This window comes from Danio rerio, chromosome 4 (genome assembly GCF_052040795.2).
Source record: "Danio rerio strain M-AB ecotype USA chromosome 4, GRCz13ab, whole genome shotgun sequence".
NCBI classification, from domain to species: domain Eukaryota; kingdom Metazoa; phylum Chordata; class Actinopteri; order Cypriniformes; family Danionidae; genus Danio; species Danio rerio.
The window spans coordinates 59,290,647-59,306,073 of NC_141024.2; the positions used below are offsets into that span (position 1 = coordinate 59,290,647).

Consider the following 15,427-nt stretch of genomic DNA (forward strand, 5'->3'; position numbering starts at 1 on the left):
AAGTTGTCATTTTAATTATAATTATATTACAAATAAATAAAAGTATTATTATTATTATAAAACTATTATTATTATGCAAATATTATTTTAAATAAATAACAGAAATCAATCAGCGAAATAAGATCTTATAAAAATATTTTGCATGAATTTTAATTTCACGAGTTTCATGAGAATTCTAGACAACACAAAATAATAATGTATAGAATTATCTCTGACTCTGACAGCAGTGAAATAATGATAACCCACTTCTAGCCCAAATAAACCTTAAATTTGGTCTTTGTTTCAATTCAATTCAATTCAGCTTCACATAAATGGTCATAGTAACTGGAACAGTGTGGTTCAGGTTTTAGTGTTTAAGTTCAGTTCAGTTTAGCTCAGTTCAGTGTGATTTAATCATTACTGAGAGTTCAAATACTGAAGAGCAAATTCATCGATGCGTAGCTCTATCAATCCTGAACCATGCGCGGCAGTGGCGACAGCGGAGAGGGAAAAAAAACTTCACCTGATGGGAGTGAAGAAAATTTTCACCAGCAGGTCCTATTGTGCTAAGACTAAATTTTTTTCACAATTTCAGTCCTCATAAAACTTGTTTATGGAACAATCATTTTATTTTATATCGAAATAAGTCTTTATTTTAGGATTTTTTTTTCTTTATTGGATACGAAGGATAGCCATGGTGACAATCTTAATTACAATTTTTTTTTTTTTTTGTCATTCTAAAGAGTTTTACACAATTGTTAATGTTATTCCTAAAAACATCATAGTATTGATCAGAGGTATTCTTTCACACTATTCTGTAATGTTTTCTCTTTCATCTCTGTTTTTGGTCACTTTATGTTTTAGAGATCCAAAATGTAATAAGTTTTAAAGGAATATTCTTATTCAAAGGCTTCATCCTGATCAGCTCAGACGTCATTTCATTTTTAAAGATTTTAATTCACAGGAATTAGAAAAAATAAGAACAAGTTACATTTCTTATTCAATTCTGCCCAAAATAAAGAGCTTCTGTTTAAAATGATTAATGATGTGTATCCATCAAAATAATGTCTGAGATTAATATTTGATACTGAGGATAATTTTTGTCAATTTTGTGAAAGTCATATTGAAAACACTGAGCATATTTTCTATAATTGCATATACTCATGTACATTACAGAATGTCTCATGTCAATATCCATGTAAACCCCCCCCCCCCCCCCCTTTTTTTTTTTTTTTGCTATAAACTAGTTAAATTTGGTAAAACTAAAGAAAAATTGTACACAGCATTACCTAGTTAATAACCTTTTTAGCTTTATAAAATTGTTCATTCATAAATGAAGTGCTTCAGTAGTCTGTTGAGTACTGGAATTACAACAAATTACTCATGTTCTCATTCACAATAGTGACACTGGGTTTCCCATACAACACTTTATTTGTAGTAATGTGGGAGTTTTCACATGAACATATATTTTAGGGCAACCATGTCTCATGTAAAGTGTAACTGTTTCCATGAAGAAAACTTGTTTCTTTTCTCAAATCAGTCCATCAAAATAAACTTGTAGTGTTCTGAAACCTGAAGTCTTCATTTGTTACCCACAACACATCAAGATTTGATCAAGTCAAAATCTCATAATCTGACACAAATCTGATCTGTCTTAACAGGCAAATGGCATTGTGTAGTCTGAACAGGGCTTTAGGGAGTCTGCATCAGTTGCTCACAGACATTGCCTTATGGCAAGTTTACACCGCACAAGTTTAGGCGGACTTTCATTCGCCAACAAGTTTAGTGAAACTGCAGACAAAAGCCCAAAACTTGAGGCAAATGGTGTTTGTTCACACGAGTGAAATCAGACAATGTGAATGATCGAAAACACAATCTAAAGCTGGATTTATACTTTCACCTGGCACCACATCCACCGCATTTGTCGTTGTGATATTCTTTAAAACGGCAGGGGGCGGTCAAAAGAATCTGACCGTAAAGTCAGATGGATAAACAGAGAAGTACAAAATTTCCGGAAGTACGTCATATAATTACCATCATTCAAGATTTTTAAGCTAATTATTTTTATTGCTTTTATAAGTTATTTTAATTATTATAAGCATTTTTAGAATAATTCAAGATTTTTTTAATCAAACTTTGATGCATCACTTTCTTTTGTTTATATCTCAGACAGTTTTACCTATTGAAGTTTATTAAAATATTAATGACAAGAGAACATGGGCTGCTCTACAAATATATTTTATTATGGCAAAAATAAAAGCAAAAAAGTACACTTACTAAAAAATACATGTTTTTTTTTTTTTTTTTAGATTTAGCCCACTCCACAATTCACACATTACTGTCTGGCTAGTTTCTGTTCTATACTTATGCTAAAATGGTCCAACACTTCTGACCATGATCACCAATAAAGCCTAGAAACACATGGCATCAGTGTATTGTAAACCAATAGGGTCAAATATTCCTTTCCGGTTATCAAAAAAATAATTTGTTCCTTAATTATAGTTTTGATATTAAATTGTTTTAAATTCAAAACTGTAATGTATTAATCAGTGTAAAACCTACAACTAATGAAAAAACACATTCGGTAATTATGTACCTGGGTCTCCACTTTTGCCATGGCCTCTTTGGCTTTAACAAACATCCCTCAGGTTTTTCCAAACTTTTTAACAAAAACTGTCCTCTTTCCCACGGCTGTTGCAATTTCTAGCCAAGAATTATTGGTCATTTGGTGATCTCTATGATCATGGATCATAAGGATGTATGTGCAGGTGTACTTTTCAGGCAAAGTCTCAAATGTGGCACCATTGCGTACTGTTCGCCCATAAAGATGTCTTCAGATGCTCTTCAAAGTGATTCATATTCAACTCAAATCAAAATCTGTCGCCGCACGCACTGTTTGCTTGAGTCTCAGAAAAAAAACATACACTCCGCCGGCCGAAATTATGCCGCACGCACCCAAAGCAAACCTCCGCAAACCACAATGACATCACATTTGCTGCATGCACTCAAGCAAACAAGCGGACAAATCAAGTATAAACCAGGCTTAAGAGTGTAGGACAGTGTTCCCTGCAACTCTCTAAACACTTTCTCCTCCCTAATCTTTCTAATTCTATATTCAGAGCCGAAAATTAGTTTGAAGTGTGCAATTTGCACAAAATAAAATAATCAGTTCATAATAACTTGAAACACATATAAAGGTATTTAACTTTTTATGCAGCCTGGTAGAAACTCTCACAACCTGGTACATCTTCACCCCTCTTCAGTTATTGAGTTTAAATCTTCAGGTGTTCCAAGGGTTTCATTATCAGTAACTTGATATGTATTCAAGAGTTCACTGTAACATGAAATTAGCTCATTTTATGAATATTAATAATCAACAACAACGGTTTATTCTTAATTATTAATATTCCGGCTTAAGCTTCAGTCAGTTTGGTCAAACAAACATATGATTGTAGATGATCATGCTCGCGCGACCGAGCGGATTCCCAGATTATGAATATTAATTATCAACAATAACGAATTATTATTAATAATTAATATTCCGGATCAATTTATTGTTAATTTGACCAAACGAACACAAGCAGAGCCGCCGCTCTTCCGAGCGGACACTGTAATCTATTCATTTAGAAAAAGGGAATTTAATTGCTACTTCTTGTGAAGTAGATTAATCATTAAAAAGTTTTAAACAACTTATAATAGCTAGGCAGGGGAATCTGTATTTCAGTGACATTTTCTCGTGAGGCAAACAATACAATTCATTTGATTATAATGGAATTTATTGACTAGTCAGACGTAACGAACAAACAAACGCACAAACATACATTTAACACAGAACAAAGGTAAACCACGCGGAGATATCGGGTCTATAGAACGTGTAACAGCAAAGAGAAATAGTAAAGCGAGGAAATGGAGATTTCAGATAAAAGAAGTGACAAAACTTTCAGTTCCACACGCACCATTACGGACCACCAAGGTTATAAAAAACACCTTTTTGATAAAAGGGCCACAGCTTAATCGCATAACTAAAATCACCTGGTTTTTCATGTCTGGAGGTCTCTTTTATGCGTCTCTCTTCCGTCGTGATGAAAACTACTCTTGATGTCCTTTGATGCGTGGAGTTTGTAATGCAGTTCGGACGAACACGATCGCAAACTTTAAACTGAATTTACTTTGCCGGAAAATAAAGAAACGTGGCGGGAAAGTCCATGCGGCGTAGGAAAGCCGCGTGGCCCGAAGGCCACCGACAATGATGTTCTTCTTAGGACGTTCTCTTTCTGCCGGATGTTTGGGAGGGCAGAATGAGTTATACCTGCGGGTCACGTGACGACCCGTACAGCATTCTGACCAATGATTTCAGGGGAAAGTTTGCGCGCGAACCTTCCTTTGTCTCTGGGCTGCTCGTATGCAAATTTGAGCGTCCGCCTAAAGCATGCGGACAGGCATTTAATACAGGGCTTTAAAGAATAAAGCAATGCGAGTTATGGTCTCGATCTATGCATCATGTGTTGTAAAATGTCAGCAGAAACCCATCGGTACCAAACATGGGGGGGTTGAAAGTACATCAACATAATTTTACATATCCTTACAATATTTATGCTTTACAAAGGCCTAAATGGAACATGCATACAGGTTATAAGAGATGTTACACAGGTAAGAAAAGTCAGAAATGAGATACAAAGTTTACAAAACATAACACATTGGTTTTGTGCTGGTTCTGGATTTGATGAGTTCATTTTCTTTCTTATCTTATCTGTCATGTTCTTTTGAAGTAGGCAGAGAGTGGTTCTGTGAAGTCTCCCAGACTTGTTAACATGTCACCACGGATTACTAAGCCAGACTTTTCGTCGCCAAGTGATTTTATTGTCCTGGCGATTCACCCAGATTGTTTTCTGGAATGTTAAATGGAATGTTTATCTCCAGAATGCAGGTTACAATATGTTACATCACACTTGTTTGACATGCTGTCCTGGGAGAGAGCCCCAAGCTCCGCTGGACAAGGCCTCATTTTCGCTCTCCATTGTGAAGCTTCAGGTGAGTGCTAAGACTTCTTTTACATTTAAAGCCCTTTCCACACTCACTGCATCTAAAACGATTCTCTCCTGAGTGAGTCTTCATGTGTTGCTTCATAGAGTCTTTGCGTGTGAGACTCTTTCCACACTGATCACATGTGAACACTATGGTTCCAGTGTGACCATCCATGTGGTTCATGAGGCTAGTTTTGGTTGTGAAGCTCTTTCCACACTGAGCACATGTAAACGGCTTCTCTCCGGTGTGACTTATCATGTGGTGATTGAGTGAGCCTTTATATGGGAAACTTTTACCACACTCTGTGCATGTGTAAGGTTTCTCTCCAGTGTGAATCCTCATGTGGATGTCAAGGTAGTGCTTTTGAGAAATACTTTTCCCACACTGTGTGCAGGTAAAAATTCTTTCTTCATTGTGAGTTCTCATGTGGATTTTAAGGGTGACATTTTGCTTAAAACTCTTTCCACACTGAGAGCAAGAGTAAGGCTTCTCCCCAGTGTGAATTCTCATGTGTACTGCCAAGTTTCCTGTTTTAGAGAAGCTTTTTCCACAATGTTGGCATGTATACTTCCTCTCCCCAGTGTGAATTCTCTGGTGCGCTGCAAAATTTCCTGCATGATAGAAGCTTTTTCCACACTGTTGGCATGTGTACGGCCTCTCTCCAGTGTGAATTCTCATGTGGTTTTCAAAGCCTTGTATATAACCAAACCTCTTTCCACACTGTTTGCAGGTGTAAGGTTTCTCTTTAGTGTGAACTCTCATGTGAATATCAAGGTTTGACTTTTTACTGAAACTCTTTCTACACCGTGTACAGCTGTAATTACACATAGACTTGGATTTCCGAGGTCTTCCGCGTGATGAAGTCTTTTTAGTCAGTGTGGGTTTTTCATCAGTCGTTATTACTTGGTGTTTCTCAAACTGCTGTTTCTCTTCCATTACATTCAGTTGATGAGTCTCTTCTTTCAGCACCATCAGGTCTTTAAAAGAAAAGAATGACAGCTCAAAGCATGAAATGGATGTTTCACCCAAAAATGAAAATGATCAATTACCATTTACTCTCCATCTTGCAGTTTTAAACATTCCCCTTCTTCTGAAACACAAAGAAAACTAGAGTTTTTCACAATATTTTTTTTTCTATGTTCAGCTGAATCAAGAAACTCATAAAGGTTTAAAACCACACGAGAAAGAGTAAACGGTGAGGCTATTTTCATTTTGGCGTCAACTATCCCTTTACAGAGTTCCTATAATTAATCCTTTTTTTTTTGTAACAAAATGTAAAATAAGTCTTTGGTGTTCCCAGAATGTGTCTGAGGTTTCAGCTCAAAATCAGATCATATACCTTGCAGAATATTTCATTTTGGGGGTCAGAGGAAAACCAAGTTTTTTTGTGCCTGTGGCTTCAAATGCAAATGATCAAATGCACTCGCTCTAGATTACTCGTGTTGTGTTCCCTCATGTACATCTTCCACTCGATTAAAAACATTTGTGACTTGCTTGCAAGTACGCATAATTCACGCTTATATTAGTGAGGCTTCATTATTGTATTTAAATTATGCTATTGCTTCCCAGTACTGGGTTGCAGATGGAAGGGCATCCGCTGTTTAAAACATATGCTAGATAAGTTGGTGGTTCAATCCGCTGTGGCAACTGCTGATAATTAAAGGTACTGGGCTGAAGGAAAATGAATGAACTTATGCAAATGCTTAATGCCACATTTGCTGTAAACTGAAGTGATTAGATGGCAAGATGACATACTTTGCTACTTGTTTTCAATCATTTGTACTTTTTCCTTTGTTTTCTTGCCTTTGTGCATGTCCTGAGGCTTTGCTGAAGACCTACGTGGTGACAATTTATATACCAGACAATATGCAGAAATGCCATCTAAAAAGGCATTTTTGGATATCTTTTCTGCTGGAGATACTGTTGTCCTAAAAACCTACCACTTGGTGGTTTTATACATTAAAAGTGGTTATCGTTCCATGCCTAAACCACATAACACTGTTTTTAGTAGGGCTGCAACAACAAAACCAATAAAAATCAGTTACTAAAAGCGTTGGCAACAAATTTCATAATCGATTTGTTGTGTCGCGCGACACTGAGACATTTGAATGTTTAAAAAAACACTTCAGTTCAGCGTGGAGAGGAGTGAACACAGTCTCTCTCTACTTATCTCTCGCACTGATAATGAGTTCAGCGCCTCAAAGACAGGGATGAGGAGGAAGGGAGATCAGGGTAAATCACTACAAATTCCTACTTATGTTTCAATTTGAAGTGAGGACCATGTTGTTGTCCCTGGTGCTGGTGTTTTACTCATTATCCAGCGTGACAAGCATGACAAGTTAGCTCATCATATCATCACAATTATGCAGTGTTTTAACTGTCTAATGCTTATTTTATATTTTAGACATGCAAATACACACAAGTACTAGCCCTCTACTGCACGGTGTAACCATATGGCAATATGATACTTATGTTCATTTCCCTGCCACTATTTCTTTAAGACCAACATAATTTTTTTTGTTTGAAAGAGAATACCTTTGTGTAGCCAATGATGTGCTTTGGTTAAGTCACATGACATCCAGTGTTTTTCTGTAGCGCGATTTCTGACAGACTGGCATTTATTGTGAGTAGTTGCTAAATGCAAATGCATATGTCAATAAAAACAAAGTATCAAATTATGTTAGATCCACAAAAAAAATCACCTCCTCATGAAACATCACCTCCAGTAAGATATGATGACATTCACAACTCAATTTTTTTTTTTTTTATCAAATAATTTTTTTGTAAATCGATCAAATGTGTGTGTTGCCAAATGGCAACACAGTGCAATAGTGGAACATGCAATATTGCAATGGATTAGCTAGGCAGATAAGACATTCATATATGCAAATATGCATTGCGACTCACTTTATTGTACAGGCTTATTGCACTTAAACTTTTTTAGGTTCGGCTCTCGAATTAGTAAGGTTATGAGTATATATTATTTAAAAAATTTCGCAAAGCATGCCATGTAGCCTACAATAACAATAACAGCAAATTACAAAAAATAATAAGACAAGCCTACTTTGGCGTTGCAATAAAATAGTATTAATTATCAAGGAAATAATTTCAATATATAATTAAAATAGGAAAAAATAAAACAAAAACAAATGGTAACCTGTTTTTATAGCAGGGCCCAATGTGTTCTTATTTTTGTTCTGTTAACATTTATTAAAAAGAAAAAAAAATTACCAATAAAAACACAACTAAGTGATAATAATAATAATTATTATTATTAATATTGTTATTATTATTATTATTATAAAGCCCTTGCTCTGAAACAATCATACAAACCAGGTGCTGCTCAGAAATGGCCATCTTTGCTCAGCATCAGGTGCACAGCAGCAAGAAACTTGGCAGTAAACTATGACCTTATTTTAATGACAAAATGTGTAAGAATACTGCTAATTTACATTTTTATTTAATTTTTACATGTGCAATGAATGTAAGCCTGCTAACTTTGTGTGGTTCAAATGATAGAATATGTAAACTTTGTTTATATATAATTAAATAATAATAATTAAAAGCCTGCGTGTAAGGCTTTTATTTTGAGGGCGACGTCACAAGCTCAGATTTAGTTTAAATCTATACTGGGTTTACTCCCATCATATCTCCAGAATTATATTTGTAAAAAGCCTGTTCTTAACTATGGTCTTCGCTCACAGGATATTTATTTACTCTTTGTCCCTAAAGTGCGGACTGAGATGGGAAAAAAGGCTTTTAAGTACGCAGCACCTTTTGCTTGGAATAATCTGCAAACACAGTTGCAGTTCAAAGACTTGATTTCACTACAAGCTTTTAAAAAGTTTTAGAAGTTGAAACAGGTTTGTAGATGTTTTGAATAGTTGTCAGTGTGATTCATGTTAAATGTAAATAGTTTTTTGTTTGTTGTCTGTTGGACTCATGTGACTTGTGTACTGCCTAATCTTGGCCAGGACGCTCTTGTAAAAGAGATTTTTAATCTCAATTTGTCTTTCCTGGTAAAATAAAGGTTATAATAATAATAATAATAATAATAATAGTTGACCAATTAGAGGAAAGTGGGCATTTCAGCACCGCCTACATGTGTAAAATGAATATTAAAGTCGTTTATCCGTTTTCCTACTTTAAACCAAAAAACGAAAATCCAGCCAAAATGTCGTTTTTTCGTTTTCTTGTGAGCAAAAGAAAAATGGAAAAACGGCCATTTTTTTCCTTTCCTTTATTCCGTTTAAAAATGGAAAACAAATGAACAAAACGTACACAGTCCATTCTGCTGTGACGACCCCCAATTAATAAAGGGACTAAGCCAAAAAAAAATAAATGAATGAATCAGCGTTTCCATTTAATGACTTAAAAAGAACAAAATCGTCACTTCCTGATTAACTGGCGCCAAATCTCAACAGTAAAAACAGAATTTACTGCGGTAGGAGAAGCTACATGAATCTTTTCTGTGTTTAATAAATGACTTTCACCTCAGAGGACAATGTCAGCACACAATGAACATGTGGTGAAGATTTAGCGCATGTTTTTTTATGCCTATATTTCAAAAGTTATGTGCATTATGATGTTTCCATCAACTGTTTTTTTTTTTACGCTCATAGCCTATCCAATATGCACATAAAAATAAGTGGCTGAATATGTAAGGCTAAGTGAGAAATACTGCTTCATTTAAAAAAAAAAGAAAAGGAGACCGACAGAAACTCAAAACAGAGTTAAGAGAATAAAACCTGCTGACCAGGTTAGGTTCACAGAGTATGTTACCAAGTTACCTTTCTTTCAGAAACAGGCTTGACTTACCCTGCTTTCTCGAATTTCACAAACTTGCCATTTTGAAACGCAAATACCAGAGTTTCTCTCATTTCAGGGTTAAAATGCTCTGAGTTTTCACTCAACCTCCTTTCTGAAATGGGGCCTTGATCTTATATGCTATTGTTTTAAAGCTTCAGTTGCCTATTGGAAAAATGACTAGGACTAATAAACGGCTACTTTCTCCACAAACAAATGTGTTCATGTCTATACATACAAAGAAAAATGATTAAATTAGAAAATAAGACTTTGCAACAGGGGCGAAGCAGAGGCACAGTAGGTAGTGCTGTCGCCTCACCGCAAGAAGGTCGCTGGTTCGAGCCTCGGCTCAGTTAGCGTTTCTGTGTGGAGTTTGCATGTTCTCCCTGCATTGGCGTGGGTTTCCTCCGGGTGCTCCGGTTTCCCCCACTGTCCAAAGACATGCGGTACAGGTGAATCGGGTAGGCTAAATTGTCCGTAGTATATGAGTGTGTGTGTGATTGAGTGTGTGGATGTTTGCCAGGGATGGGTTGCGGCTGGAAGGGCATCCGCTACGTAAAAACTTGCTGGATAAGTTGGCGGTTCATTCCGTTGTGGCGACTCCGGATTAATAAAGGGACTTAGCCGAAAAGAAAATGAATGAATGACTTTGCAACATCAAGCAGCATTAAACATGGACCATGTGATGGCCAGTGTGGTGTATGTTTTTTTTATTTAGTTTTGTTTTGAGTTTAAGTTACCATGCTGCAGTGCCGATGAGGAACGGAGTTTCTGGGTGTGGTCCGACAAACTAAAGGGCCGACGTGCCGCCAAGTGGCACCTATTGGTTCCGCTAGCCGATACCATTGGCTTAAGGGCTTGGAGGGAGAGCTGATCTTTAGTTTAAGTTCATTAATGATTTGCAGTGTTTGTTCAGATTTATATTTAGTTTTTCATTTAGAATTTATTTAACTAATATTTAGATTTGTATTTAGATATTTGACTTAGTTTATTGTTGTTGTAAATTGTCTGTTTTTGTCTCCCCCTTCTTGTTTACTGTGGACTAGTCCCTCTGGTATAAATGTGGTCAGTCTTGTCATTTCAAAGAGTTCTGTTTTTGGTTTATTCATGATAAGTTTGGTTTGAACTCAGTTTTGTTTTCTTTGTTTAGTTTATTGATTTTTCAATTGATTTAATTGTTTCATTTATTTATTTTTTGAGTTTTTGAGAAGTTTTTTGACTTTATTTAAAATAATTATTTTGGAAATCTACTTTTTGTATGCCCCTTACTATATGTGCTGGCTCAGTCCGTCACAGACCAGTATAAGATTCTGACGGTATGATAACCTTGACTAAAAATATCATGATTTCTCAGTACTGTGATTACCATTTATAAATATATTATTTTTAAATGTCTGGTTAAAAAACCTAAACTTTTTTTTCCCCTTTGAACACAACATATTTTCACTTGAGAAACTTTGAAAGTATTTTGGAGCTGTAAACATGTCAGGCTAAATAATTCAAATGATTTTTTTTTTACTATTTAAAACAACATCTTTGGATATATTTTCTGTTGTCCTGAAAATCTTCAAACAAAATGTAAAAAACGTAGGGATGGTACAGCAAAAATATTGTTTTTAAAACTTTTTTTAAACCACGGTATACCTTGAAAACTGTCATTGTCCCATGCCTAATGCCGTCTAATGGCGGCACCTGCTGGTACGTGAAGAATATGGTCAATACTGACAATCTTTACACTCAAATCTCTGCATATCATCAGCATGCTGTAATCCTTTTTTTAAACAGCAAAAGTCATTTTAGACTAGTTTGTTGGCCAGTTGTAGTCAGTGCAATGCTAAACGTTATTGTTCCACTATAAATTGTTAGCTTTGCTTCATGTCGTCCCTCAACAACATCATATAGTTTAGAATACTGTACAATGTTTTATAACAGTTAATTATTTTAGTGTCCATTTCATTCAGCATATTTATTATTTGGGGGCATCCAAGCTTTCTGACATAAAGAAATTTTTCAAATGGCCCAAATGGAAAAGATTTTAATTTGCCCTATAAAAAAATATATTTTTATTTAATAATGCAATAATAAATGAATAATGAAAAATAAAATACAATATTTTAGATATTTCTTAACAAAAGCTCTAGTTGTATTGTTTTGTAATTGTTTTTAAAATAACCTTTAAAAAATTGTAAAAAAATTAACAAATATTTTGAAAAGTTTTAAAAACTATAATAAAATAAATCTATGCAAGTCGATATCCTCAGCAGTAAATACATGGAGCTTGTTTAAACAAAAAGTTATTGTGAGGAAATTAATTAAACTATTATGATAAATAGAGTTAAAATGACTTTTTTGACTAAAAAGTTTTATTGAGATGGATTGTTGGTGATTGTATATGTTTTGGACAGGCTGAGTAGCAAAACATGAATAGAGGAAAATGTAGACTTGTTAAAATAAATAAAAATAAAGACCTACAACACAATACTTTAGTAAATGTAAGACTTTTTAAGGCCTAAATTTTTTATTTTGGAATTTAAGACATTTTAAGACCCCACAGAAATCCTGTTTAAACATAATAGCCCTGGTAATTAGGTATTGTAATAATGATGTAGTTCTAACAGTTTAAACCCATAAAGAAGTTGATGAAAAAAGGGAATTGTGATCAATGTGACATGCAAATGGAAAGTACTAAACCAACACTATCACTGTAATAGCAGATATCTTCTATGAGAATACTGTAGGTCAAATATCGACAGCTCAGTTATTCATTCATTCATTCATTCATTTTCTTGTCAGCTCAGTCCCTTTATTATTCCAGATGCCCTTCCAGCCGCAACCTATCTCTAGGAAACATCCACACACACATACACTACGGACAATTTAGCCTACCCAATACACCTTTACCACATGTATTTGGACTGCAGGGGAAACCGGAGCACCCGGTACGGATAGCATAATGTGAGTAGGCCCTTAGCCTACCCAATTCACCTGTACCGCATGTCTTTGAACTGTGGGGAAACCGGAGCACCCGGAGGAAACCCACATGAAGGCAGGGAGAACATGCAAACTCCACACAGAAACGCCAGCTGAGCTGAGGTTTGAACCAGCGACCTTCTTGCTGTGAGGCGACAGCACTACCTACTGCACCACTGCCTCGCCCTCATCTCAGTTAAATGTGCATTTAGGACCACCAGGCAGAAAACTCGAGGCTGCAAGATGGATTTAATTATAGAGGTAAAGTAGGTTTTATATTCGCACATTCAAACTTTCCCCTTAATAATCTAATTTCATAAAATTATTTTTGCAAACTATAAATAGCGAAATCAAATTAGCCGTCAATGGCTATCTAAGTACAACATTGTTCACAGTCAAATGCTGTGATTTCAAGTCATACTTGCATGCTATTTCCGATCAAATATTCAAAGTAACATGGTAAATAATATAGAGACTTCTAAATGAACGAATGTGTAAAACCAAATTTACCTCTATATGACTGAGTTGGACTTTGAGAATGAAAACTAACCTGTTTGTTCCTGCAGATCTTCATGTTTGACAGAGAATGTCTCTTCGATCTTCACATCTTCACTCTCCTCTTTAATAAACGCCATCTTTACAACAGTGTGGAGATCATTCACTTCAGCAGGAGTTTTCCTCTGTGTTTGGACACTTTATTCTGTTTAAAACGAATAAAACAATAAAAATGTCCTGTTTAAAAATAGAGGTAAAGTTGGTTTTATAATTACACATTCAGACTTTCCTCTTAATAATATAATTTCATAAAAGTATTATTTGCAAAATCTAAATAGTGAAATCATATAAGCAGCTAATGACTATCAAAGTACAACATTGTTCACAGTCAAATAAACAGTGCTAATGTTGTTTTCAAGTCATACTTGCATGCTAATTCCACTCGAATATTTAAAGTAACATGTTAAACAATATATACACTGCTAAATGAACGAATGTGTGAATATAAAACCAACTTTACCTTTATTGTTTAAAATAGATAAAACAATGAACAGAAACAAAATAACTTCTCTTCAACACTTGCTGCAACAATTTCTTTATATGAGAGTAATTAACAAAACTTTTCTTTAAAACACTTATTACACACTTTTCTGTTACTTTATTCAAACAATAGCCCTCGGTTACTAAGAATAAAAATAGAGGTAAAGTTGGTTTTATATTCACACATTCGTTCATTTAGCAGTCTATATATTGTTTACCATGTTACTTTGAATATTCGATCGGAATTAGTATGCAAGCATGACTTGATAACAGCATTAACATTGTTTATTTGACTCTGAACAATGTTGTACTTTGATAGTCATTGGCTGCTAATATGATTTCACTGTTTAGAGTTTGCAAATAATACTTTTATGAAATTATATTATTAAGGAGAAAGTCTGAATGTGCGAATATAAAACCAACTTTACCTCTATAGAATAAATAGTACTACGTTGAATAAAGGATTAAAATATTTCCAACAGTAGGAACATAATTTAGCATCGTATAAAAAACTAAAACCTTCGAACTTTAACTTTAAATGGGTTTATATCTGTGTAAACATTTTACAACAAACCTTTCTCCAGTTGAATCACAGCGCTGAAGCGGCGCCGCCTGATGACGTCACATGCCAAAATAAAAGTCTTTTCTTGTTTAGCTTTCTTGCCACTTACTTTTGCAGTCATGACTTATTGATACATTTCTCCCATGTTTTTCACTTTACACTATATCTGCTTTCTCTCACACAAACCTTAAATCTAAACATTTTCTTAACTTTTTTAATCCACTTATGATGACTTGTATGTCTGCAACACATTACTTCCTATTAATATCTGAGTTTTCCCAGAGGTGGGTTACGGCTGGAAGGGCATCCGCTGTGTAAAAACTTGCTGGATAAGTTGGCGGTTCATTCCGCTGTGGCGACCCCAGATTAATAAAGGAACTAAGCTGACAAAAAAATGAATAAATAATATCTGAGTCCAAATCTCATCCTTATAATTATAACCTCTTCTTTTCTATTTCTACAACTTCATAGGCCTATATAGAATTTCCTTTTTTCCACATGAATTGTCATCTCTTGTTATCTGTGTTCCACGTTTCCTGCCATTCTTTAGCAATATATTCAGTAATAATATTTAATTTACCTTTACTTACAGAAGCATTAAAGGGGCAGTTCACATAAAAATCACAATTTTGTCATTTACTCATCCTCTACTTGAGCCAAACCTGTTTGAGTTTCGTCTGCTGAATGCAAATGAAGAGAATACGGAGGCAAAAACAGACATGGTTTAGCTGTTCTCATTTTGGACCTGGCTGCTTTTTTCAACATTTTCTTGCACACAAAATGTTCTTGAAATTCGATTACAATTGAACCACTAAAGTCATATGTCACATGTTTTAAAAATGTTTTTGGTTCCTTTTCTGGACTTTGAGCATCTCGGGACTTTTGCTGTCTATGACAGATGAAGGAGCTCTCTGACTTCATCTAAATAGTCTTCATTTGAGTTCTGAAGATGAGCAAAGTTCTCAGGAGATTAAACAACAGGTAGAGGGACAATCGTTCTTGAGTGCTTAGTGTACACTGTAACACATGCCTCCCATCAGTGCTGACATA

General features: G+C 35.0%; 2 protein-coding genes across 7 annotated transcripts in view; both read right to left on the bottom strand.

Annotated features, from left to right (window-relative positions):
• The window catches only part of LOC110439541 (NACHT, LRR and PYD domains-containing protein 3-like), a 601,035-nt gene that overhangs the window by 279,778 nt on the left and 305,830 nt on the right, over nt 1–15,427 (bottom strand). The window lies entirely within an intron of this gene.
• LOC100332458 (uncharacterized) lies at nt 2,202–14,440 on the bottom strand. Of its 6 annotated transcripts, none has more exons than XR_015483410.2 (5): nt 14,390–14,440; nt 13,331–13,480; nt 6,054–6,091; nt 4,927–5,981; nt 2,202–3,313 (listed from the first exon to the last, which is right to left on the bottom strand). XR_015483410.2 is itself a non-coding variant. In XM_087249121.2 (4 exons), the coding sequence occupies exons 3-4, from the start codon at nt 6,082–6,084 to the stop codon at nt 4,981–4,983; spliced, it is 1,032 nt and encodes a 343-aa protein (XP_087105247.1). In that variant the 5' UTR covers nt 6,085–6,091; nt 13,331–13,480; nt 14,390–14,440; the 3' UTR covers nt 2,202–4,980. The 6 variants fall into 6 exon arrangements, 3 of the variants coding, with proteins under 3 accessions (XP_087105247.1, XP_087105246.1, XP_087105245.1); XR_015483408.2 differs by having other exon boundaries at nt 6,054–6,094; XR_015483407.2 differs by lacking the exon at nt 6,054–6,091.

What these genes read in the sequence shown, in the direction of transcription:
- LOC100332458 (XM_087249119.2), bottom strand. Translation starts at nt 13,415, where the DNA reads ATGGCGTTTATTAAAGAGGAGAGTGAAGATGTGAAGATCGAAGAGACA. An exon ending in AGATCTGCAGGAACAAACAG is followed by an intron (nt 5,982 to 13,330) that starts GTTAGTTTTCAT and finishes TTTCTTTTAAAG; the next exon opens with ACCTGATGGTGCTGAAAGAA.